The 27911-nt window shown below is 32.8% G+C and overlaps 1 protein-coding gene across 1 annotated transcript; it reads right to left on the minus strand.

Moving 5' to 3' along the window:
• Positions 1-14457: 14457 nt before the first annotated feature.
• On the minus strand, positions 14458-26718 carry LOC120083572 (uncharacterized). The gene is made up of 8 exons (XM_090316229.1): positions 26551-26718; positions 26307-26348; positions 25318-25550; positions 16276-16559; positions 15985-16194; positions 15819-15911; positions 15639-15740; positions 14458-15022 (listed from the first exon to the last, which is right to left on the minus strand). The coding sequence occupies exons 2-8, from the start codon at positions 26321-26323 to the stop codon at positions 14879-14881; spliced, it is 1083 nt and encodes a 360-aa protein (XP_090172355.1). The 5' UTR covers positions 26324-26348; positions 26551-26718; the 3' UTR covers positions 14458-14878.
• Between the last annotated feature and the right edge of the window lie 1193 nt (positions 26719-27911).

The raw sequence follows: 27911 nt of genomic DNA on the forward strand, positions 1-27911 counted from the left end.
ACACACACACACACAATTTAGTGATGAACCTTGCTGCTGCTATGAGTAAACCTAAGGTGTCCATGTAGGTTGATTACTACAACAAGCAAATATGATGTACATCTACCTCAATCAACTTTCAATTAATTTAGATTAAAACACAATTGAAAGAAATTTCAGTTCTCTTTTTCTCTCTTTTGAAGTTGATTCATGGTGAGAGCAAGATGAACGAAGATGAAGAAGAAGCTATGAGAAGATGAAGGTTAGTGAGATATGTAAGGTCAAAAAGAGGAAGAAGGCACCATTTTTTTAACGTGGTTCAATCAATAAAGCCTACATCCACGAGAGGAACTGTTACTGATGATTTTTTAGAGAAAATACACGGCTAAAATGAAAGCAGCTAAGTTTTTTTTTCCTCATTGATTACATTCATACTATCTTTTAATCTTAATATCCTTTATATATAGGATTTACAAGTTAGCTGAGAGTTTTAACTATAATATAAATAGTTGATTTCACAGTAATACCTTCTTCTTTACAAATCTCCACTTTGAAATCAACATTTTGTTGATTAATAAGTAGCTCCTTTTTATTGATCTCTCTTCTTCTAACATTTTTCGGGTAGCTCAAACCCAATGATATCAAGACATTTTTTCGAAGCTTAAGTGGAAGAACTGTCTTTGTCAACATACCTAAGGCATTGTCCGAATCATGAACTTTGTGAACTTCAATTTTTCCATCTTCTATTTGTTCTCTGATGAAGTGGTACTTTACATCTATATGCTTTGTACGATTGTGATACTATAAACTTTTAGATATATGTATATGGTACTCTTGTTAGAGTTAAATAACATGCAGCGGAAGTATCAAGGATCCATAAGCATTCAAATTCACTAATTTTGGCATAAACTAAAGCATGCTCTTCTAAAAAGAGAGTTTTAAGATCATGCCTTTGAAGAACTCTCTAAGAACTTGATTGTACAGCAGCAGTCTTCACCAAAGATCGTTGTGAACCACCTCAAGATCTTCCCCACAATCCTCTTGGAGCTTTGGATCAAGTTGTGGGACTCAAGAATAGCTTGAAATGATGAAGAACATTGAAGAACTCACAGTAACTCAATTGGAAGAACTCTTTCTTCTCACTGAAATTTTTTCTCAAAATTTCTGTATTAGCATGCCTTCAAATAACATCAAATTTCTTTATTTGTTGCAGAAGAACATGCAAAGAAGAGAATTGCATGGCTTGTAGCTCATGCTTGGAGTATTAATGAAGAGAAGGCAATGGATTTTGTGTGTGCATGAAGAAAATGATATTAGAAAATCAACATTTTCCATTTTGAAAGCATGCAAAACCGTTTTTCCAATTTTCTTTTAAAATCAAAATTGATTTCAAAAACCATTTTTGATTTGATAAAACTGAAAAATGATTTTCTAAAATTAATTTCATAAATTAATTTAAAATATTAATTAATTTAATATCAAATATTAAATTAATTTTTGCACAATAATCATCTTCATATATTTAAATCATATTTAAATATATATTATCCTATTCCATTTAATTTGAATGTTTCAAATTAATTTCTCAAGCTACTCTAAAACTTAACCATTTACGAGCTAGTAGGGGGACCTCGCGGACCTACAGATCATGGGCTCAAACGATTTAAGATTAATCGGCTAAATTCATTAGTCCGATCTAACTCCCATTCGTTAACTAATTGGACACTCCACTATAGCCCATAGTTGAACTCCCCTCACTGTAGATATATTATGTCCACTTAATAACTATAATCAGAAGTCGATCCTTCACAGGTTGTTCGTAATCACAGCTAGGTCAAAATTACCGTTTTACCCCTGTGAATACATCTTGTTCCTTAAGTTTCTACTGACCCTCTAATGAGCTATTCTTATTCATAATCTCTATGAATCAAATCCTTTCTCTATCATGAGAAGGCGGGACCCCGATTGTTCAACACGTGGTATCAGTACTTAAGAGAACAACCTATCTGATAACCCTAAATAGGGCAGAAGTGAATTTCGTCTTACAAGGCTATGTCCCCAGCTATTCATCCAGTCTCATCCCCAAAATGGTAAGCTTATTGAGCAGTGTTGTTGAACTACTCTCACCGTTTGCAGATCAAAGGATAATCTCAAACAAACAGGAGTTCATAACTAACTCAGGATTAAGATTGAGTTAACCTAGGTTATATGATAAATGAAATAGTCAGTCTTAACAGTAAACGGTCGTTATAAAGAAAAGTGACTATTTTCGTTGTCCAGTCTATATGCAAACTCATTGCATAGGATGCCCCCGCTCCATGTCTCAATATGAACAATTTATGGATCATATCGTTTGTAGCACTTTACAACTTCTTGTAACTTGTAACAATTATAAAGTGGGTCGTATCTAATAGTGTTACCAGGATGAGATACCCAATTTCATCTATATACTTATTAGACCTTTTAGGCTATATACTATCAACTTGATCCTATTTATGTCACTACATAAAGTTACAGTATTCAAACCATAGCCAAGAATACATTTATTGGAATTTCAAAATAAGATGCAAAATCAACAAGTCATTATTATTGATAAATATAATGTTTAACACGAACTGCGAGTTCTAGGACATTCCCAACAACTCTATTTATCACAAAAAAAAAAAAATTATTGTTGTTTGTGTGATACCATAGTCTTGTAATAAACCTCATAACCATAAGCCTTTCTTTACTGACTCAGATAGAGCAATGAATTCTGCTTTAGTGGTAGAATAGGTACGACTGATTGCAAGGAAGTTTTTCAACTTAGTACACAGCTTCCAAATATCCCGATAAGGATGTTTTCTTATCGAGATCCCCTGCATAGTCTGAGTCAACAAAACCAAATAATTATGATTCTGAGTCAATACTTTGTTTGTATAGAAGTTTTGCTTCTTTAGAACCCTTTAGATATCTAATGATCCCCTTGGTTGCCTCCTAGTGCCTCCTACCAGGGTTGACCATGTATCTACTAACCAATCTAGTTGCATAAGCTATGTCTAGTCTTGTTGAAATCATCAAATACATGAGACTTTCCACTACTTAGGAGTAGGGCACTGTAGACATTAGTTTTTTATGTTCAAGCTCTATTTCTTTTGGTGAATCCCCTATTCATAGTTTGAAATGTTGTGCAATGGGTGTGTTGATTTTTTTTTCTTCTTTCATATGAAACTTCTAAATTAATTTTTCATAATACTTGACTTAACTGATGTATAATTTTTGCCCTTTTGTGTTCTTTCAATGTCAATGCTTAGTATTCTTCTTGGACAATCCATGTCTTTTACTTCAAATTCGTATTTTAGAAGGTCTTTTACTTGTTTCAACTTCTCTTAGTACTTCTTGATAGAAGTATGTCATCCACATATAGTAATAAGTAAATAAAATTCTTAAAGAACTTGGAATTGAAGTAAACACAACTGTCATAGGAGCTTTTTAGGAAACCAACTTTAGTATGAAGTCATCAAACATTTTGTTTCAGCACCTTGGGGATTATTTTAGTCCATAAATGAACTTTTTAAGTAGTCAATAATGATTTTCTTTCCCCTTGGCTAGGTAACATTTAGGTTGACACATGCATATTATCTCTTCCAAGTAGCCATGTAGAAATGTTATTTTAACATCAAGCTGATCTAGCTCTAGGTTCTATTGTGCTACTAGAGAGAGAAGCATTCTCATTGAGGTTTGTTTAACCATTAGCAAGAATATCTCATTGTAGTCTATTCTCTATTTCTATGTGAATCCCTTAGTCACAAACCTAACTTTAAATCTAGGTTTTTGTACATTAGGGGTGCCCTCTTTATATATGTAGATCCACTTAGATGCAATAGGTTTACAACCCCTAGGAAGAGGAACTAAGTCCCAAGTTTCATTATTCTTTAGGGATTCAATCTCCTCATTTATAACTTCTATCCAGCTTCTTACATTAGCACAACTTATTGCTTCTTCAAATATGGATAGTTCTAAGTCACTCACTTCTTTTGATGCACTTAATGCTAGATTGATGTAATCAACTTCATACCTTGGGGGTGGAACTATAGTCTCGTTTTTCGATCTCTAGCCAAGGAGTAGTTTTTAAAGTCTAGACCTTCTTGCTCAAATTCAATGGTTGTTTCTTCTTCTTCTTCTTCTTCTTCTTCTTTTTGAGACATTATACCACTAGTATTTTCAGAATTTGAGCTTGAGGGAGTTGAATTATGAATAAATGAGTGCTTTACCTCAACTTTATCAGTCAACTCTTAAGTGTTTGTTCAAGGAAATTACTTTTCTACATAAACATTTCATTTTCCCTAAAAATTACATCTTTGTTGGTCACACACTTTCTTTCAATATGATGTCGTAGTCTGAAACTTTTGCACCTTCAATGAACCCCACAAACATGTATTTGATAGATCGAGCATTCAATTTTCCTTTGTTTTGATGAATAAAACTACTGCACCCAAAAACCCTTAGGCTGTTTAGGTTAAAAATGTTCTTAGTCCACCTCTCTTCAAAAGTGAGTAGGTTTAGAGATGCATAAGGGCATCTATTGATTGTATAGACTATATAGAAGGCTGCTTCAGCCCAAAATTTCTCTGGTAGGATACCATCTGACAACAGACTTCTTACTTTTTCAAGTATAGTTATATTCAGCCTCTCTACCACCTAATTTTGTTGAGGTGTATACCTGACTGTTTTGTGTCTGAGAATCCCATGCTACTTGAAAAAAATATTGCACTATTCTACATAAAACTCAAGCCCATTATCTGTTCTAAGGTATTTAACTTGACATTTTGTTTTTTTTCCACCATAATTTTCCTTTCTTTAAATTTCTCAAAGACTAAATCTTTGGTTTTAAGAAAATAAAGCCAGCTCTTCCTAGAAAAATCATCAATGAAGGTTAGGAACTATCTAGAGCCATTTAGAGATGAAATTAATGAGGGACCTCATAGGTCTAAGTGTACATAGTCAAGAATTGCTTTGGTTCTGTGCTGAGCTTTAACAAACCTCTGTCTTGTGGTCTTCCCAATTACACAGTGCTCACAAAAGGAAAGGTCTTGATGAACCCCTTTAGGTAGGATTCCTTGATTAGCTAGAGCTTCAAGACCTTTAGCACTAATGTGTACAAGTCTTTTATGTCATAGGTCTCCATCAGTAGGCTCCTTGTGAGTTACAACCGAAGCTCAATGAACTCTCTGAACACCTTGGACAACATACACCCCATTTATCTTTACTCTCTTAAACACTAGTTTGGAATCTTTCCAAACTTCAGAGTAGTCTCCTTTTCCTCTTTATTCACAACCTATTGTGTCAAGCATGTACAAAGATATTAGATTTCTTTCATGTTTGGGCACATGTTTAACATTCCTTAAAAGTTTAACTGGTCCATCTTCAAGTTTAAGAGGGATTGAACCAATGCCAATCACAGGACATGAATTATTATTACCCATGTAGACAGAACCTCCATCCATTTCCTTATATGAGTTAAACAGTCCTTGTTGAGTGTCATGTGAAAGGAAAACCCTGAATCTAACCCCCAATCAAGGCTCTTTGCTATATTTTCAAGCTCTACCCTTTGATTTGAAGTGGCTAAGGCATCCGAGTAGAAGAATGAGTCTCCTCCCACTGAAACTTCACCTAACTGTGTTGACTGAGCTTTCTAGTTTTTTATCTTTTGCTCGTTTTTCCACTTTAGGGGTATACAGTCTTTGACTAGATACCCTCTTTCTTGCAATATTTGCATCTAATCTTAGACTTATTTTTATTTTCATCTGTAAATGATTGTTTGCCCTTTTCTTTGTTATGATGTTGGTTCATGCCTTTCACAAATAGACCTTTAAAACTTGGCTTTTCCTATTTATTATACAATAATTCATTTCTTCTGTTCTAAGAGCAGAAATGATAATACATCCTTATACACCTCTGGAGGTGAATTAAGAAGTATAAATGCTCATTATCTACCTCTATTGAGCCATCTTGAGTTTTAAATTCTATTGTGATCTTTTTGAAATCATCAAGGTTTTCTGTTAGGGTTTTAGATGGATTCATCTTGAATGTAAAAAATCTTTCCCTCAAGAACATTATATTAGGAAGATCTTTGATTTATACAATTCATTTAACCTTGATCACATTTTAAAGACAGTGTCTTGATTAATTACCTGTCGAAAAACACTGTTTGTAGATTCAAAACGAGAGTCCCATGTGCAATTAACTCCATGTTCTCTTTGTCATTTGTTGTCATAGTAGTAGGCAGCTTAGAGGGGGTCTTCTAAAGCCTTATAAGCTTTCCGTTACCCCAAAACAGCCCTGATTTTAGCCTTCCATAGGCTGAAATCTCTTTTGCCATCAAATTTCTCGATGTCATACCTTGTAACTACCATAGTCTTGTTTCTTTACTTGTTTCTAAGCTCCAAGATTTACTTTATTTGAAGTTCTTGAAGTTCCCGATTTGTCCTTGCAGACTCTGATATCAATTTGTTGAGCTTGGGATGTTTCTACTGAGGCCCAAATGAGGTAATAAGATCAATTGAGAGGTGAACTTTTGCTGCTGCAACAAATGAACCTAAGATGGCCTGGTATGTTGATTATTGCAACACGCAAAGGTGATGTACCTTTACCTTATCAACTTTCAATTAATTTTGATTAAAACACAATTGAAAGAAATTTCACTTCTTCTCTTTTTCTCTCTTTTGAAGTCGATTCACAGTGAGAGCAAGATGGACGAAGAAGAAGAAGAAGAAGCTATGAGAAGATGAACGTTAATGAGACATGCAAGGTCAAAAAGAGGAAGAAGACACCAAAGTTTTAACGTGGTTCGGCCAATGAAACCTACATCCACGAGAGGAGCTGTTACGGATGATTTCTTTGAGAAAATATAGAGCTAAAACGAAAGTAGATAAGTTTTTTTTTTTTTTTATCTCACTAATTACGCTCATACTATTTTTTGATCTTAATATCCTTTATATATAGGATTTACAAGTTAGTTGAGAATTCTAACTGTAAAATAAATGGTTGATTTCACAGTAATAGCTTCTACTTAACAAAGAATATGATAAATTACAACTTCCACCTATGGTTTTTTTTTATTACAACGTCTGTGATTTTATTAAAGTTTTAATTAGTCTTTATAATTTACAAATCTCAATATAATTTAGTTTTTATAGTTTAAATTGTTTTCCTCTCACTTTAAAAGACTAACAATTTTTTTACTAATTAACACATGGTAAAAAATGTGCAAATACTTAAACATAATTCAATGGATAAGACATTAATTACTATTCTAAAGCGAACGGTTGGACCCCTCGCCCTATGATTGTTGAGGTAACACAATTATTACATGAAAAGAGAAATGGTTGATATTATTTGGTGAGTGCATAAACACAGTTTGGGTTAATTTATAATTTAACCAAAGACAGTACATTTGGTCAATATATAATTAGAATGAAATTTAGGTTGATGTAGTGGGATTTGAAAGATGTGAAAAAAGATGAGAATGGATGATATGAAGATGAATAATATAAATGGGGAAAAGGGCACTGAATTCTCCCTTTTATGTGGGAAGATCCAAATCCTTAAAGAAGGGAAATGTGAGGAATCTGTCATAATCAAGAATTGTGTGTCAAACTCACAAACAAAGTTAGGATTTTTAATTTCCACAACCCATCTAATGGAACAAACACACACTCTCTACTCATAAAAGCTGACTTCCATCTTTTGTTTTCAGCTGTGATCCACTTTGTTTTTCTTCTTCATTTTTTCTTTTATTTGGAGCCCCCACCACCAAAAACCAAAAATAAATAAATGATTTTGGTTTATTTGGGAATCAAACCTCCAACTTTTCTATGTCAATTACTGAGCTAAGTTCACTTTGACAATATTTGTGTTAATTTTAGTCCTTATATTTTCAAACCTCCAACTTTTAAAAAGGAAGACTATGTCAATCGTTACTGAGCTAAGTTCACTTTGACAATATTTGTGTTAATTTTAGTCCTTATATTTTCAATTGATCTCTGAACTTTCAATTTTATGTCTAATAGATTCATGAACTTTTAATTTGTGTTAATAAATTTTTTGAGAAATTCAATTTTTTTTTTTTAAATGGATTGATTTACTAAATATACATTGTGTCTAAATGGAACCTTGAACTATCCATTTATGTCTAGAAGATCTATTAATTTTAAATAATTCGAAAGTTTAGAAATAAATTATGTAATTGGAAAGTTCAATGACCAAATAGATAATTACCTCAAAGTTCATGGACTACACTTGTAATTTAACTTATTATTTTATATCGAACCTCATGTAACAATTTTTAGATTAAAAATATCATCTTTTTTTTTCACGTACTTTGGATTCCATTTTAATGCAAACACTTGAATGAGGTATTTGAACAACAACAATAGCAACAACAACAAATATTGAGCTCAAATACTTATGAATTCCAATTGTATTCGATAATTCATTTGTTAACTAAATGGTGAGTAAAAATAAATGAAAATTTTCAGAGATAAAAAATTTCAAATTATTTATCGAAATAGTAAAAAAATACTGTTAGACTTCTATCAACATGTATCAATGATAGACTTCCATTTGTTTCTATCATTTATAGATAGTGATAGACTTCTATTGCCTCTATCAAAGAAAACTAAGATTTTACTATTTTGTGTAAATTATTTTCATTATTTTTCTATTTTTAAAAATCATCTCACACAAATAAATGACCATTAAAATAAATAAATGTTTTCAAGGACAGATTAGGGCTCGAATTAAAAGCATAATTTTAATTTTCCTGAGATAGAATGTTGAAGCAATAAACTATGGAAAATCAAAATTTCACAAAAAAGTAGTCTCGAAGCTTTTCACATATCCTAGATTTCTTATATTAATTTCCATGAGTTTAACCTATTATACTTTTGTGCACTTTTTTTTGGCAATTGTAGTGCCAATATATGCAAATATAGCAATCAAGTTTAATATATTAATAGATATAGCATAATATAAAAAGAAAAAAATATATATAACTATGACAACCATATTGCTGGTAGGAGTCTATCATTGATAAACCATATTGCTGATTAGAGTCTATCAGCAATAGAAGTCTATCGCTGACAAGCTTAGCTATATTTGCAATTCTTTTAAAATATTGTTATACAGTTGATCATTATCCCTAAAAATATTATCCATTACAATTATCCTATATTTTTTATATTTATTTTCCATCAACTTATATGAGAATTGATTCACACACAATAATATATTTTTTGCATGTGAAATACTCATATGTGTTGCATCCTTCTATTTTTACTTCGACCTTCTTTCATTAACATTTTTTGCGTGCAAAATATTCTGTTATAAAAATCACCCCTAAATAAAGTATGGTGATAGTTACAATTACAACCTCAAATTTTAAATGTAAAAATTGAATCCTCAAACTCATACGAGTGTTATAATTTGATCCTCAAACTTATAGTAGTTGTAAAAATTAAACTCCCAAATGATAAAAATTAAACTTTCAAACTTATACAAATGTTCTAATTTCCACAATTATATAAATTTGATGGTTTAATTTTAACATTTGTATATATTTAAAGGTTTAATTTTTTATAATTAAAAGCTTGAGGGTACCATATCTTAATGGTGTCACTACTACAGAATTTGGATTACTTGACGTTTTTTCAATGTCAAGTAAATGGTATATTTGACACTTATAAAAGCATTAACTATTCGAGTGTCAAGTATAGTGTGATAACTTGACACTGTAAAAACATCAAGAGAAATAATTCTTAACACATTTTCCGTGTCAAGAAATATAATACACTTGACATTAATGACATGTCAAGTCCATTAATTCTTGACACTTATTATTGTGATTATTCTTGACATTTTTTATTTGTCAAATATATTTTTATCTTGACACAAAATAAGGGTCAAGTAATCTAATTCTTGACACATTTTCAATGTCATATATGTTTTTTTTTTTCCAAATTAAATATTCAAATTTAATTTCCATTTCTCATTTCCTGCATTACATTTGTTCCAATAAGACAATTCCATCAACTAAACAGTTGCACATATATTTCAGGTCTACATATCAACCCAATACATCCAAGTAACAATTGAGAATACTAAAATAAACAATTTCATTCTTCTATTACTCATGTCTACATGAACAGTTCCAAAATTTACAAGACGAATCATACAACAGTACTATAATTCCAAAAATTTACATTACTCTATCAATCCATTCCAATATATGATAATTCCACAATTGTAAGACCAATTATGTGCTATGTATTCCAAAATTCACAAGACTAAAATTCTATCCTCTACCACACATTTCTTTTAACTATATAGCCTATAATGGCTGAATAAAACATTTATACAAAAAAAGTTTTAGGCATTCCCATGTAGCCACATACACAATTTATAGAAAGTCTATCCGATATAGCGACCTAAATATTCAGTCCATTCCACGTGTACTTCATCCAATTCAAATTGCGAGTACGAACTCCTCGTATCAATCTATGAAGCATGTTTTTTTTCAATTTGCCAATAATTAATAATATGATTTTTTTTCTTCTATGTCCTTTTTTTAGAGTAATTTAGCTTTCTGTGTAAAGTCATGTGGCTTGCCACTGACTATTTTTATATATGTTTTTTTTTCTCTCTTTTCAATCTCATTTCTTTTCTCTCCTTTCCTTCTATTATGAAATCAATAATCAAAGATAAATCGAAAACATAAACGATAGAGAATTGACATAGAAATTTATAGAGTTCACTAATAGTATGTAAGCTATATCTATTGACCGGAGGACAGAAGCAGTTTCTTATTAAAGAGAAAATATCAGATTACATACTCAAATACACTAGTAGAGTTAAAAAGTTTATATAGTGCACTTTTCTCTAAACTCTAAAACCAAAATCGCACATAAAATATAATATAAATACGAATACAAAATAAATTTTGAAAACATCAAATAACATATTCAAGGCATTCTAATACATTCTTTTGTTCTATCCATGTATTATTTTTTTTATTTTTTTTTCTTGGTCTTCAATATTCAACCCTGAAAACTTGCACAAACAAAGAGAAACAAGAGTGAAGTCAATAAAAAGTACAGAATAAACTAGAGACAATAATCCTAAATTGAAATTGATAAAACCAAAAAAGAAATAAAGTATACTGAGATTATTTAACACACCACGAAACTTGTTACACACAATGTTACACAAAGTCCAAGAACATCAAAGATAAAGACAAAATAATAAAGCAATAATAGAACACAGAGTTCGATAACCTAGTTTGATGCAATACCACCTACGACTAAGGGATAATATGGCCATAGAAAGATATTTTCATTAATATAAAGACAAGCGATTAAATGTTTTACTTATATGTAAATAAATGATGATTATAATGACACGTGAATAGCTTAGTTTTGTGAATGATCCCTTAGGCTCCCTTTAGGGTGTGAGACACCTTCTCAATGAAACTTAGGCTCCATCTAAGTATAAGAATATTAGTGAACAATCATTTAAGCTTTCCTAAGTATGAACTCCCTCTCAATGAACCTTAAACTCCCGTTAAGTGTGAGACTCCCTCTCACCAAGAACTTTTATCTTTTTGCCGTCAAATGAAGATCACTCCACGTGATGAACTTAGATTTCCTCTAAGTTTGAGATTCTTTCTCGAGAACGAATAAAGCTTCACGACAATCTAGAAAAACCCTTCAAGATCAATAATGCTTCTTGCTTCACAATCACTAAGATTGACACACTACTTGCTTTGAGAAGATCTTCAAAGACGAAATAAATCATCTCTCCAGGAAAAATCTTGACAATATTTAGAATTTTTTGTCTATCACCTAACATCTGTTGGGACATCTTATAGGAATTAGGACATATTGTAAAACATGTGGATCAAGTTTTACTTTAATAAATAAGTCAATCATACTATAATAACAAACTCCTTAACATATATAAGTTTCTGTAAATTAATTGAAAAATATATAATCTTAAATGTTTGAAATTAATTTTATATTCTAAGATATTGCAACAATGATATCTTCAAATGAATATAATAATAGTCAAAGTGAATAAATTCCAATTGATATATAAATGTATTAGCTACCAAAAAGTTTGGTAGTTTGAATCTCTTTATTCTTATTTACTAAAAAAATAATATATCAGTGGACATTATTTTTCAAATACCTAAAAAAGGGGAGTGATCCACACAGACCTTCATGAAAAGTACGATGGAAGAGATTGATGAATGGTCCCTCCTAAAAATGGTGGCCATAATTCGTACCTCAATCCCAGAGTACGACAACCCTATTCTTCGTACTATATTAAAAGCCAACCTATTTTTGCAATGAATCACTACAGAAATTTACATAATTTACTAACAGTGTATTAGCTAAGTCTACAAGTAGATGGAGAGATCAAATTTGTTAGAGAGATAATAACATAGTACAAATTTAGAGATGCTAGTAGAGAGTAAAGTTAGAGAGTTTATATGGCGCACTCTTCTCAATCCTGGAGCCAAACTCATGAATAACGTAAAATAGCAGAAAGACAAATACAATTATGGTTTGTAACATTCTCGTGCTTAATCATTTGGAGTGTCAGATACTAGATTCAAAACATTCTATCAACAAATTACATCCATCATATTAAATTTAAAACTAATATGCGTATCAAACTTATCAAAGATGCAAACATGTGGTAACCAAAGTATAGCGAGACAGAAAGTTTGTGAGATTTTGAGAAAAGCATTGCAGTTCAGAAAAAAGTATGTTTTAGATTCCTAATTTCCTCCTTCCTCCCTTGGTTAAGATAAATTATTCAGGGTCACTGAAAAGCACTTTAAAAGTGTTTTGTTTGCCTTTAATTTAGAGCTGTTATTGCTTGATACGGTAAGATTTAATGTTCTTTGCTAGTGGGTTTTGAGAGTTGAGCCAAAAGAATGAGATTTGCAAGGAGGCTTTGTTTATCGACAGCGTCGTAACACTGCCTTATAGTGTCGTGATGCCACCATATTTTTGGAAAGTTTTGGTTATGAAATCTTTGGGTTTCTAGCCATTTTGAGCATCGAGTCTTGGGCTTTTGAAGGCAGAGAGAGAGTTTTGAGCATATTTCGAAGGTTCTTTGGCGCTGGAGTCAATCGAAGAATGTTGGAGGGTCGATTCAACCTCTAAGACAATACCGAAATGCCGGATAACACCTCTCTTTCCCTTTCGTGTCTTTTTTTCTTCTTTGTATTTTTGCATTCTAGCTATGAAAGTTATGTTATCTTAATCTACTAGATGAATTTTATAGATTATTGCTAAATACTTTTGTGGATCTTGAATTCCAATTGATATTAACACTTTTCGGCATGACTATTCTTCTTGCTTTGATTGTTGATAAGCAATTGAATTGAATGATTTTATGGTTTACTATCTTGCTGTAACAAGAGGGTTTTATATTAGATCATGCATGCTAAACTATTGATTGGACATACTGATATAATAAAAAAAAATGATAGAGATTGTTGATTAAGGGTTTTATTGTTTGCTTAATTGTCTAGTTTCAAGATATTAGTAATTAGTAATTAAATAAAAGAAAAGATTTACTTCAAGAGAGGCAATCCAGATAAAAGACTTCTAGATCTAGGTGTTTGTATTAATTGGTTCAAGAATCAAAGCAATTGAGTTTAGAAGATCCATTAATGAAATTTATACCCTCAAGCATCTCTTTGTGAAAAAAATGTTCATACTTAATCACTTTTATGATTAATGCTTTCTTAGGATTAGTTTACTTTACTTACATCCTAGTCGATACCTTAAAATTAGAACGATCTCTGAATAGCTAAAAGATCATCAAATTAAATACCTAAAAACGATACTCGACCAAGATTATTTTAACTATATTATAATTTGATGTGTACGCTTGCACGACATTGATCGTCACAATGTATATATAGCTAACAGTTTTTTACAGTTAGATGGTATGAGACAAACAAAAGTATCATAACTTTACTTTATGATTATTAGGAGGCATGCAACCACTCAAATCTAACATCCAAACGATTATTAAGATTTAGCATCCTTGTGGAACTCATAATTATCTAAAAAACTCCAACCAAATCACTCCCCTAACCCCAGCATAAGCCAAAATCACAAACTCGCACGTATGCAAAATCTTGACAACTAAAATTTTGTTTGATAACCATTTAATTTTTAGTTTTAAAAATAAACCTCTAAATACTCATTCCACCTCTAAATTTCTTGCTTTACATTATCTACTCTTTATCAATGGTTTAAAAAACCAAGTCAAATTTTGAAAACTAAAATAGATAACTTTAAAAACTTGTTTTGTTTTTAGAATTTAGGTAAGAATTCAACTTTTTTTACTCAAAGAAAGATGAAAATTATGGTAAGACATTAAAAAGAAATAGCTTAATTTTTAAAAATCAGATATCAAAAAGTTACGAAACGAGGCCTATTATAATCTTAAATCATAAGTTGATTATGGGTAAGAATCTCAAACATAACAAAGTCTTTACAACCATAGTTAAAAATCACAACCCATAATCATCTCAAAACTCTCACCCCACCCCTAGTCAGAATCATAAACAACATTTACAAACATACATGATTATCACAAAATGACCAATTTTACCTTACTAAGTATTGTATTGACTTGGCTAAACTTTCTTTCATACCCTTGCTCTTGGTGTTGATCCTGCAATAATTTTTCAGTCCTTGACATCCCTTCCTTCACTAAACTTCTTCAGAATTTCATTGATTTGGTTAAACTTTCTTTCATACCCTTGACGTTGATCCGCTAATAATTCTTTGGTCCTTGTGAGACAAGTCTCAAGAGATTCGACATACTCTTGTGTTTAAGACGATGCTTCTTTCCTTCGTGGTGGTTTTGGTCCATATCCGAATCCGTTCATGTATGATGACCTCTTTCCAAGAACCATAACTATAATTTCTTCATCAGTCTTATGTTTTTCAACTTTCCTTAACATCAACATATTTTCCTACTTACACAACACAACAAATTTATAAAACATTGAAATTTGCAGAAGTAAGAACTAATATTTTCTAGGGAAAACATTTTTTTGTCACTAGATTTTGGTTTTAGTTTCTATTTGGTCCCTAAGTTTCAAAATGTTACACTTTTAGTCCATAAATTTTGAGTTCAATTTCAAAATGTTATAGTTTCACCCTTAAGATTTTAGTTTTGTTTCAATATGGTCTCTAAATTTCAAAATTTTCACATTTAACCTCAATCTTTCACTAAAACTCATTTTCCATCTTTTATGATAATGCTTATTAGTTAATTTTAAAAAAATTATAAATTAAATTAATTAATACACATAAACACCAAAGATTAACTGTCAATATTCAGTGAAACCTAAAGACCAAGTTGAAACAAATCTCAAATATCAAGAGTGAAATTGTAACAAGTTTAAATCTAGGGACTAAAACGAGACAAAACTTAAAGCTTAAAGACTAAAAGTGTAATATTTGAAACTTAAAGACTAAAAGTGTAATATTTGGAACTTAAAGACCAAATAAAAACTGGACCATAAAACCAGGAGACCAAAAAGGTACTTTCCTTATTTTCTATTAAAACATTAAAAGAATGCTTACATATGCTTCTTTTGCTGCTTGGTCTACCCAGCCCTTTGAAGCAGAACAATGTGTTTCATAGAAAACCTCGATGAGGCTTATGTATGTGCCATCTTCCTTTCCCTAATTCAATATTTTATTTAAGATTAATTAAAAATATAACAAAAATTATACTATCAATAAAATTTATGTTCATCATGCCTTATCAACCCGACGAGATAGGAATGATTTTGATCCACCACAATGATTAAATCGAATTTTACTTCGACTCACTTTATTTCTAGCAGATTTTTCCTACATTGAAATGTATCGTTAGAAATTCTAGTAGAAATATGTTTGATAGAATTAAACCTCAATTCTTATTTACCTTCCATGAAGAAGACTCCCATCTATCGCACAAAATATTCCAATCATCAGTAGTAGTATACTTATACGGATTTCGACGGGCCTCAACTGGATCAGCATATTTCTGGTAGTGTTTATATAAAGTCCATCTGTAATCCTTAAATCGATTACCAATTTCGTAGTAGATGTATCTCTTAATATGTGGTTGAGAGATGTCAACATCAAATTGATTCTTTTATAACAAAATAAATAATAATAACGGTTAGTATCATATTATAATTAATAAACATGGACAAAAGAAAATACACCTTACCAACAATTGTTCTGTTAAAATATCATAAAGTTCATTTGGAATGTCTTTCTGCTTCTCATATTTTAAAGGGATGAATTTTCTCACCAATACTCCTATTTCTCCATTAAACAGACTTGCCATGTCTCCAATTGGTTTGCCTTGTGTTGGAGTCCATGTAACTTTTATTCTTCCCATGGTGGCAGTAGTCTTATTTAAGCGAACTCCCCGTGAAGCACCACGTACTCGTCGCTCTGCTCTCGTCATATCATTAGTCGTATTCGGGTATACAAAATCATCGTGATTACCTGAGAACAATTACATCAAGAACGATGCATAATATGTGTATAAATTACCTTCTTCGTCACAATATCAATTGAGAAAACAAAAATTGGATAGGAAACTATAAGCTTGTTGTGACGAAAATGAAATTGACAAGCAAAGAAAATGTGAAAGTGTAAACAATAAAGATCAACGGAGAGATTTATGTGGTTCACTAACAATGTATTAGCTGCGTCTAGGGGCAGAGGGAGAGAGAAGTTTTATTATTACAAAAAAATATTAGATGATATAGATGTAGAGGCAGTCAGGCACCAGAAAAGTTAGAGGATTTATGTATTGCGAGACTCTATACTTGGTCACTCGAAGCACCAGATAACAAATTCAAGACATTCCAACAAAGGCAAACATACTACATGTTGTAAGATGAACCATTATTCATTGCCAATTCAATACGTGATTAACTTTGAAAAATCCGTCCGAGATAACAAACATGAACATCTATTCCGAGTTGGGTAGTTATATGAATAACAAATGTCAAGTAAACTTCAAGAGTATAACAAACACACCCAAAGAGATATAACAAAACATTCTTTTAACAAATCTTTTGCAATAGCTTGAAATGCCTAGCATCTCATCTTAAACGGGAAAAAAAAAGGAAAAAACAACAACGCAAATAAGACATTACTAATATTTGCCTTACAAAACCCTACATTATATCAAATAGGCTCAAAAGAACACTTCCATCAACAATTTTTAAACCCGAACATGCAAAAGATATTTTACCAAAAAATGGTAAAAATCCTAACCTCTTTAATCCTCTCTAACGAGGAAGAAACCAATCTCTGGCATGTGAAAAATAGATGGAACACAAGCTAAGCCAAGCAAACAATATAATGCTCCAGAAAAATGTAGTAACAATAATCACTGAAAAGAAACAAGAATAGACACAGGAAAACGATAATCCAGTTCGTTGTAACCACACCTACGTCTGGGAGCCTTTCAGCTTGGATGCAAATAGTTTCACTAGTTAAGATAAGCGGTTACCAAGTAACAAATAACCTATACTTACACTATCAAGTTTTACACAGCTAATTTCTAGCGAGCCTGTTAGAAGAGTCTACAAATTCTAGCCCCCCCCTTGCATATACTTCACTACTCTTTTCGTCGTCTCGTTGAATTATCACTCAATTAGTTCTTCACATCAACTAAATGAATTCAAACAAGGTTACTGACGCACTGTAGCAACTTAGACAGATGAATGTCTTCAATATTGAAACACACCATGGCTACCTTTTTTACCATCAAAACTTTTCTTTTAAAACTCAAAAGCGACTTACCCTAACCACCAGCAAACAAGAGAAATATATGAAGCCCCAAAAGGAAAAAATCCCACATACACAAGAAAATAATGTAGTGGCTAAAAAAGGCAAGCAGACCCAACCAAAACTTGCAACAAATAAGGAAAGAATATTCAGCAATCATATAGATACATGAAGTCAGAGACAAATAAACAACAAGAGAGTTAAAAGAAAATATAAATGCCAACAGTAATAACAAGCTCCCCCTTTGGCAAAAGATTTTCTTTTATCGAAAAACCAACCAACAACCAATGCCAAACCAAAACCAACCAACATTGAAAGAAGCTAACAAAACCAACCAGCAACAAAACAAACAGCCATTCACCAAACCAACAACCCATAAATAGCCAATCAACACTTGCTCCCTGTTGCCAAAAAGAAAATAAGTCAGAGCTCGGAGCAGAGAGCTGAGATGTAAAGGCACCGTCAATACGAGGCAACGACAGGCTCAACAGATGGACAAGGGCATCAATCTCATAACTTCGATCAGTTAATTCCCGAACAACAATACTCAAAGTACGAGACTCAGTTGATAGAATACGAAAAATGTGCGTACCAAACTCAATAAAAATCGACAATCCACCCTTAGAGACATTAAAATCCTTAGGGAGAGGAATGTCAGTAGCTTTAAGAGAACGAATGTTATGAACAATGTCAAGCACATGAGAACCTTGAAAGATCTTGTAGCTGAGATTAAGAACCTTGGGCTCAGGACTAGAATCATCACCCGAACCAAGAATAGTAAGACGTTAAGATAAGAAAATACAAGATAATAATCGCGAAAAACAGATAGGAAGCTTGATAGCAAACGAGTCAACATGGCAAAGCAACTAATTCTACACACACACACCAAAATTAAAGGTAGACAAAGTTCCAATCTGATAAATAAGGCTTGCAAAAGTAGGTGAAAGACTAGAACCATGTGTTGAGAGACACTAGTTGGCAATGCCAATCCTAAAAAGAACAACATACTTCACACTGAGAGTTGCAACAGACAACTGACCAGACTGAGGCCAAATAGTCCTTGTGCCTCTAGTGAGTTCAAAAACAAGAACTTCAGTAGAGGGATGAGTCTTGCCAAGGTAGAGGACTAATTGTAGGCATAAGATAAGTGTTGATAATTGTAGGAGCCTCACCAAGTTCTGAAGATGACATTGCCATTGTCAAAGACAAACAGTGCACCAAGGTTGGTCGGTGCAAGATTACTCGGAATGTACCTTCTATTCCTCTAATGGTGTGTCCTTTCATTGTGAGGACAATGTTCAAAAGTGGAAGTATGCGGTTCAACGTTGCATTGCCAATGAAAAAGTTTTGTCCGATCAAACTATCTTCTGCTTAGAGATCATGGACCTTATTCAACAAGCAGATTTGCTAAAAATAGTTGTGGGGCTTCGATCTCTCTATCCTCAGCTGATGAGAAAGTATTGTCAATCTTCCTGCGAAGTTTAATGGTCTAAATAGCCTGACAATCAGAAAGTTCATATTCGTGGAGTTTGCTTCTCAATTTCTCCTACAATTATCAACCTTTATCTTGGAAATGATGAGTCCTCTCCTATTGGTGAGCCTCATCCTAAGGAGCACGAACACGTCATTTTGAATGAAGTGTCAGTGTCAAACACATGTCCAACACTGACACGCATTGGACACATGTCAGACACGCGTTGGACACGTGTCAGACACGCAATTTTGTGTCTTTTTTTTCTTTTTTGATTAGTCAGACACGCCAAGATACACTCAAACATGTTGAGGAACACATTCCGACTTTTTTATTTTCACTTCGTTGAAAGAAGCCCAAACCCACTTTATTATTTTAGTATTAAAAGTAATTATAACTACTCGAGAAACTAAAAAATTTTACCTTATAGAAGTGCTACGATTATAACCACCTGTTAGCATCCCCCATATAGCAGACCTACCTATGTTTTTTATTTTACTAATAAGCCTCCTCATTTTACCTCAACTGATAAAGTCTTTTTCCCAGTGGGAACCTCTTGTTCTTTGGCCTTTTGCTCCTCCACGACACCCAGTCCTTTACCCACTGGTTCATCTAACTAACCTCCTCTAGAACCTTTGACCAACCTCCCATTATCACATTTGACCTACCAAACCTTTCCGCCATTTCAAAATACTCACCCAAGAAGCTTATCATTAATCACACGCAAACTAATTTCATCTCAGGCACCAAGCATTATACAGCCATAAAGTGTTAACTCATCCACCAGCAGATTTAGTATAGGCCCGGAGGGCTCAAGCCCTCCCTCAACTTATATATATAACTGTTATAGTCTCAATATTATTAGCTAGCCTAGTGGTAAATTTATCTTTTAGCTTCCCTTTGGACCTAGGTTCAAATTCTATCTTTACATTTGTTTTTTCAAATTATTTTTACTGAATTATAAAGCCCCTTGTCAACAAAATTTCTGGATCCACCACTAAACTCATCCATTCAATTTTCTATATTATATGATATCTTAAAAGTATTGTTATGTTTAATATATATAATTAATTTATCTTGAAGTATTATTACATAAATTATTTTTTAAATATATGTATATGTGTGTGTGTGCGCGCGCGCGCGCGTGTGTCCCCAACGTGTCGTGTCCTACATTTCTAGAAATAGGTGAGTCACCGTGTCTTATCGTGTTGAGTCGCATGTCCGTGTCCGTGCTTCTTAGGCCTCATCCCTCTACTTAAGTTCTTGTTTCTGAACTCACTAGAGGCACGAGAACTATTTGGTCTCAGTTTGGTCAGTTATCTATTGCAGCTCTTAGTGTGAAGTATGTTGTTTTCAGGGTTGGCATTGCCAATTGGTGTGTCTCTCGACACATGGTTCTAGTCTTTCACCTACTCTTACAAGCTTTCTTTATGAGATTGGGACTCTGTTTACCTTTAATTTTGGTGCGTTTGTGTACAATCAACTACTTTGCCATGTTGACTCGTTTGTTATCAAGTTTTCTTTCTATTTTCCACGTTTACTGCCTTGTATTTTGTTATCTCAATGTCTTACTATCTTGGTCTAAGTGATGCTCCTAATCCTTAGCCCAAGGTTCTTAATCTTAACTATAAGATCTTTTAGGATTCTTATGTGTCTGACATTGTTCATAACTAAGAAGCACGGACACGGACACCTGACACAACACGATACAACGTGGCGACACGCCCATTTCTAGAAATGTAGCACATGATACATTACATATGGGACACATTATATTTTTTTTATTTTTTTAAAAAATAATATATGTGATAATACTTCAAGATAAATTAACCATACATATTAAACATAAGAATACTTTTAAGATACCATATATTATAGAAAATTGAATGGATGAGTTGAGTGGCAAATCCAAAAATTTTGTTGACAGGGGGTTTTATAATTTAGTAAGAATAATCTAAAAAACAAATGTAAGGAGTGGAACTTGAACTTGGGTTCAAAGGGGACTAAAAGACAGATTTACCACTAGAATAGCTAATGACATTAATATTATGTCAATTATATAAATATAAATATAATATATATAGCATAAAGTTGAAGGGGGGCTCGACCTCCCCCCTCCCCCAGAGCCTATACTAAATTCATCAGTGGATGGTTAAAAAAAATATAACCTTACACTTTATGGTTGTAAAATGTTTTGTGCCTAAGATGAAACTAGTTTGCTTGTGATTAATGATAAGCTTCTTGGGTGAGTATTTTGAAATTGCGGAGAGGTTTGGTAGGTCAATGTGACAATGGGAGGCTGGGTCAAAGCTTCTAGAGGAGGTTGGTTGGATGAACCAGTGAGTAAAAGGTTGGGTGTCATGGAAGAGCAAGAGGCCAAAGCATAAGAGGGTTCCACTTAGAGATGTCCAATTTCCTCACGAGGACGGGGCCTCGCAGGGATTCCCCTATTAGGCGGGGAACAAGGGAGGGGATGGGGAAAAAATTCCTCGTGAGCTAAATAGGGACAGTCGTCCCCGCCCCCACCCTACCCCTACCCCATTCCCCGTCCCCGCCTCGATTAGCTTCTACTTATTTATTTAGTATAGTTATCTAAGGCTATGTTATTATTATTATTATATAAATATTACATTTAAATTTCAAATTTGATTATTTATTGGGAAAAATAATGTATATGTTTAAATTGAATATTTAAATTTAGATTATATATGTGAATAATTTGATTTATGTTTATTTCTTTCTACTAAAAAAAATTAATTAGTTTTTTTAGGCCAAAATTTGAGTAATTTATCTTTAAATTCAAATTTTCATGTAAAACTAACCATAATAAACAATTTAGTGATGAAGTTAATTATTTAATTAAAATTTGCTCACATTAGTGATTTAAATTAATTGGTTTTTTACAAAAAACAAAAAAGGTAACGGAGAAAAATTCGAACCTGGTCCCTGCAAATTCCCCGCAAGGAATCCCCACCCCGATCCTCATGGAAAATTTCACAGGGATGGAGAATGAAATAGGGAGTGGGAATGGGGATAGGGAATGGCATCCCCGACCTCGCCTCGCCCTGTAGACATCTCTAGTTCCACTGAGAAAAAGACTATCAGTTGAGGTACAATGAGGAGACTTATCAGTGGAAGAAAAAACAGGAGGTAGGTCTACTATATGGGGGATGCTGACAGGTTGTTCTGATTGTAGCACTTCTGTAGGGTATAATTTTTTAGTTTCTCGAGTAGCTACAATTTCTTTTCATACTAAAATAATAAAATGGGTTTGGGCTTATTTCAACCAAGTGAAAACAAAAAATCAAAACGTGTCCCTCAGTGTGTCCAAATCTGGCATGTCTGATTAATTAAAAGAGAGAGAGAGACACGTAAAATTACGTGTTTGACACGTGTCTAAGGAAGTGTGTCGGTGTCGGACACGTGTCTGATACTGATACTTCATCCAAAATGAAGTGCCCATGCTTCCAAGGTTCATAATATCCATCCTAAAGCTACTGACATTTCTCTCCCTGAGGATCTTCAAGTCCCTAAGGGTGGATTGTTGATTCATACTGAGCTTGGCATGCGCATTTTTCATATTCTATCAGCTGAATCTCGTACTTTGAGTATTGTTATTCAGGAATTGACTTATCGAAGGTCTGAGATTGATGCCCTTGTCCATTTTTTGAGCATGTCGTTGCCTCATATTGACGGTGCCTCTACATCTCAGCCTCCTGCTCCGAGCTCTGACTTATTTTCTTACTAGCAAAAGGGATAGAGTGTTTATTGGCTGTTTGTGGGTTGTTGGTTTGGTGGTTGGCTGATTGTTTAGTTGTTGGTTGATTTTGTTAGCTTCTTTTAAGTATTGGTTGGTTTTTGTTTGGTGTTGATTGTTGTTTGGTTTGCCGATAAAAGAAAATCTTTTGCCGAAGAGGGAGCTTATTGTTACTGTTAGCATTTATATTTTCTTTTATCCCTCTTGTTGTTTATTTTGTCTTTGGCTTCATGTACCGGTATGATTGGTGAATACTTTTTCCTTATTTGTTGCAAGTTTTGGTTGAGTCTACTTGCCTTTTTTTGGCCATTGCATTCTTTCCTTATGAATGTGGGGTTTTTTTCCTTTGGGTTTGATATATTTCTCTTGTTTGTTGATGGTTAGGGTAAGCCACTTTTGACTTTTAAAAGAAAAGTTTTGATGGTAAAAAGGTGGTCGTGGTGTGCTTCGATATTGAAGACATTGATCTGTCTAAGTTGCTACATTGCATGAGTAACCTTGTTCGGATTCATTCAATTTTTATGAAGAACTAGTTGAGTGGTTTCAACTAGATGGTGAAAAGAGTGGTGAATTTTATGCAAGACGATATCAGATTAGAGGGAGCCAGAATCTATAGACTCATCTACAAAAAGCATTATAGTTAGGGGGAATCTAACTTGCCCACTAGTAGTTAGCTGTATGTAAAACTAGATAGTGTAACTATTAGCTATTTGTTACTCTGTAAACGCTTATCATCACTAGTGAAACTCTTTCATTCAGGCTAAAAGCCTCCCAGACATAGGTGTGGTTACACTGCATTTTCTTGTGTCTATTCTCGTTTCTTTTCTGTTATTATCATTGTTACTACCTTTGTCAGGAGCATTATATCATTTGCTTGGGTTAGCTTACATTCCATCTATCTTTCATTAAAAAAAGGCTTGAAGCTAATACAACTCCCAACGAGCACAAACTCCGATAAAGCATGATGGAAAAAAAACAAGAAAACAAGAATGAAAAAAAAAAATAACTCTGAATTCCAACAAATATCCAAAGGAAATGCTGAAATACACTCAAACAAACACTTTCATCAACAATTTTTGAAATCCAAGTAATACTCAAAGGGAGATATTTTAATAAAATGTGTAAGAATCCCAACCTCTTTTATCCTCTCCGACCAGGAAGAAAACGAACTTTGACAAGGAAGAAAAGCCCTAAAGCTAAAGGAACTTTCAGCAAGCGCAAACTCCAAAGAAAATCTCAATGGAAACAAAAAGAAAATAAGAAAAGAAAAGAAAAAGCTCTGAGTTCCAACAAATATCCTTAAGAAATGCTAAAATATACTCAAAACAACTCTTTCATCAACAATTTTTGAAATCCAAAGAATATGCTATATGCAAGAGGAGATATTTTACCAAAAAATGTATGAGAATCGCAATGTCATTGATGCCCTCCAACGAGGAAGAAATCAAACTCCGACAAGGAAGAAAAGCCCTGAAGCTAACAACACTTCCAACAAGCTCAAACTCAAAATTCTCGATGGAAATGAAAACAATAAAAGGGACTTCATGGAAAAAACTCTGTACCCCAACAAAGTCCTAAAGAAATGCTAAAATACAATAGAAAAAACCACATCATTCTCAAGTTAAAATGAACTATAGAAGAAACTATATCGTTCTCAAGTTCGTGACACAACATGCTTTCAATGTTTTATGCTACACCTTCACATCGCTTTAAAAACAATGTCGTCCAAATCCGACTTAGTGACAGATTATATGTACTAACTAAAGCAAAGAATCCAGTTTGGCACAAGACTTAAAAGTGCTCGACATCATCCATCGTTTAAGTGATTATTTCATATCACCACTTGCTTTTGTGACAAAGCTAACTATGGTCACTGGCTTTACCAACATATAAAATTTAATGGCAACGTTTTATAGTTCATTACCAACAACCAACGGGTTGTTACTAAACATATTTTCAATTGTAGTGATATTTTGTCAACAATGATATAAAACTTTTCACCTTTTTTTTCTGCTGCCATGTGGTAGAACATGTTGCTAATGTACAATCATCATCATAATATTTTTCCAGGAGATACTTCTACTCAATGAAATTGGTATTCGCCACAAGTATTAACAACAAAAGTACATATTTCGTCGTTATAAAAGACTTGAAGACATCGAATAATATATCGATTCTTGCAGTGTAACAGAATTCTCAAAGACATGCTTGAAAAGAAGGAAAGGAAGAAAAACCTTGTGATTCAATTGATGCTGGATGATGCTGTTGTTCAAGTACAGAAGCAACGTTTGTTCTTTTTGTATCTGTTTCCTCAAATTCATCCAGAATTATGATGTTTGGCTCACAATCCAATGGGGCCATATCCTCATAAACCATGTCTGAAAAATTGGTCTCCCTCAATACACAAGCACATGACTCACAAACCCAACGTTCCGGGACATTCTTTAAATAAACACTCATGCAATAACTGGTAGAGAGAGATAACACATTATAAACGATCTTTCATGAAAGTAAGAATCCAGTCCCTGAACTTTAGTCATGTAACAATTTAGTCTACATACTTTCAACTACGTAATAATGAAGTCCATATATTTTTAAATTTGTAACTTCAATTTTTATTGTGTAACAATTTAATTTTTGTAGTCTATAAGCATATTTGTGTCCCTAAAGACATGTTTGACTCAAGGAGTAGGAGTACTTGGAAGACTAGAGTCGTTATTTAGCTCAAGGAGTATGTGAATCCACGACTAAAAAATATCGATTTCATTACTTATAAACAACTCTTTAAACTTAGCAACTTCACTCCTTATCCCAAACGTGCACCCTCTAATTAGTTTATGGATATACCTATATATAAGAAATTTCATTAAATTCAGCAACATTATACTCCATCGAGACTAAACCACTACTACTTTTAAGGTACAAGGACTAAATTGTTATAGATACTAAAGTTGAGTGATTAAATTGAACAACTCATCCGACTAAACAACTTCACTCTCCTAGCCACAAAAGCCCTCTAATTAGTTTAAGAAATTTCATTAAATTCAACAACATTTTACTCTGCCGAGACTAAAGTACTGCTAATAGCTTTAAAGTACAAGGACTAAATTGTTAAATATACTAAAATTGAGGAACTAAATTAAAAAAATAAGAAATAGGTTTGATGAGTGAAAAATTACATGTGCTCACAAGCTAATTTGCAAAGGGAGCATGTTACAAGTACCTCAACATACCCAACATGGCCACAAATGTCACAAATTTCAACCTGAAAATCAAATGAACTTTAAATCAGAGATAAATTTTCAACCCCCAACAGAGATTTTTCACCATATGAGACAGTAATAGAAAGATGAATCGATGAAATTAAGGTTCTTTTGAACATTGAATCAATAGAATGCAATGTGGAGAGAAAGAAAAGAGAGTAAAAAGTTAGGGGAAAATAAGGAGTTTGTAATGTTTGATTGTACCATGTTGTTGTTATTGTTGGAATCCATGGCTGAAGAGCTCGATTCTTCGAATGTTGTTTGAGTGTTTGTAGAGTGTTTATTGTAAAGAGTGCAAGCTGAGGAACATTTCGTGCATGAAGAGAATAGCCTTTAATGGAGTCTGACGCTTCTTCATTGGAATTTGGAAAACAAACAGGAATTTTGAAAGTTTAATCTTTAAGTTTAGAGGCTATAATATTAGTGTTGGTACTTTTATTAAAATTTAAATTTAGTCTCAATTTAATTTTTATTTGGTTTATAGATTTCAAAATATTATTATTTATTAATTATATTTTTATCTTTAAATTTTAAATTTAATTTTATTAGACATCTAAAAAAATATCACTTTTAAGTTAATTTTCATTTGGTTATTAAATTCCAGTATTTTATATTTTTATCGAATTTTTAATAATGCTTACTTTTAATCGTTTTTGTCGACTATTAGCTAATAGATTTAAAATAATTATGATAGGAAACATTTTAGGACTGGTTTTAAGTATAGCGAACTGAGCCAAAATAATTATAAATATAGTAAAGTCTAAAAGAAATTACAAAAATGGCAAAATCTTTCTGGGAGCCATGTAAAAGGTAAAAAAAAACCATTAGCAGACCCACTCACGAATCAACCCCGACTCGAAATAAAAGACAATTCGACCCACGTGCAATCCAAATTCATCGCGATCCACAACTCGACCCCGCGTCCAACCCGAATCATTCATCTTTTTCTCATCCATGATCTCACAATCCAATCGAACGGTTTCTTCACCATTCTTCACATTTACTTCCATTTACTACGATTTCTTCTCTCATTTCCCATGATTTCTTCTCTTTTCTTTTGATTTCATCAACCCTTTATCGCTTATTCTTCACATTCATTTTCTTCACCATCTTCGCTTTAGGCATTCTTGCTTTCCCATAATTTCATCCTTCCTTTTCCCTTTAATAGACAAAAATCAGGCACACGATAACCCTTTATCAGTTGCTGGATTAGTGAAGAATAATCAAAATTTCGAGCATGGTTATTTCTAAACTATTTTTTTTTATCAAACCTTATCTCTATCAATGATCAAGTGTGTCCAATATAATCTTGAATTTGTATGCCTTTATTAAGTATATAGACCTAGAAAACAATATACTTGCTGGAATGATCTATTATCTGACCCTTCGAAAAACCTAGTACGAGGTTCTTACTAAAATGGACATTTAATTATTTATTGTTATTTACGATTATTATTCTAGGGTTTAGAGTAGTGTAAACTCTCTAACTCTATAAGCATCGTTTATTCTATATATTGTAACATTCTCTCTAATAAAATTGTTTTTCCTCTATCTTGTGGACGTAG

Source organism: Benincasa hispida, chromosome 8 (assembly GCF_027475165.1).
Source record: "Benincasa hispida cultivar pf3 chromosome 8, pf3_genome.v1.1, whole genome shotgun sequence".
Lineage (NCBI taxonomy): Eukaryota > Viridiplantae > Streptophyta > Magnoliopsida > Cucurbitales > Cucurbitaceae > Benincasa > Benincasa hispida.

Bases quoted from the DNA above. Each gene is read 5' to 3' on its own strand.
- LOC120083572 (XM_090316229.1), bottom strand. The intron at 16,560-25,317 runs GTTTTTCTTCCT...AATTGTTCTCAG, and splicing joins AGCATCAATTGAATCACAAG to GTAATCACGATGATTTTGTA. The intron at 15,912-15,984 runs GTAAATAAGAAT...ATTTCAATGTAG, and splicing joins GGGAGTCTTCTTCATGGAAG to GAAAAATCTGCTAGAAATAA.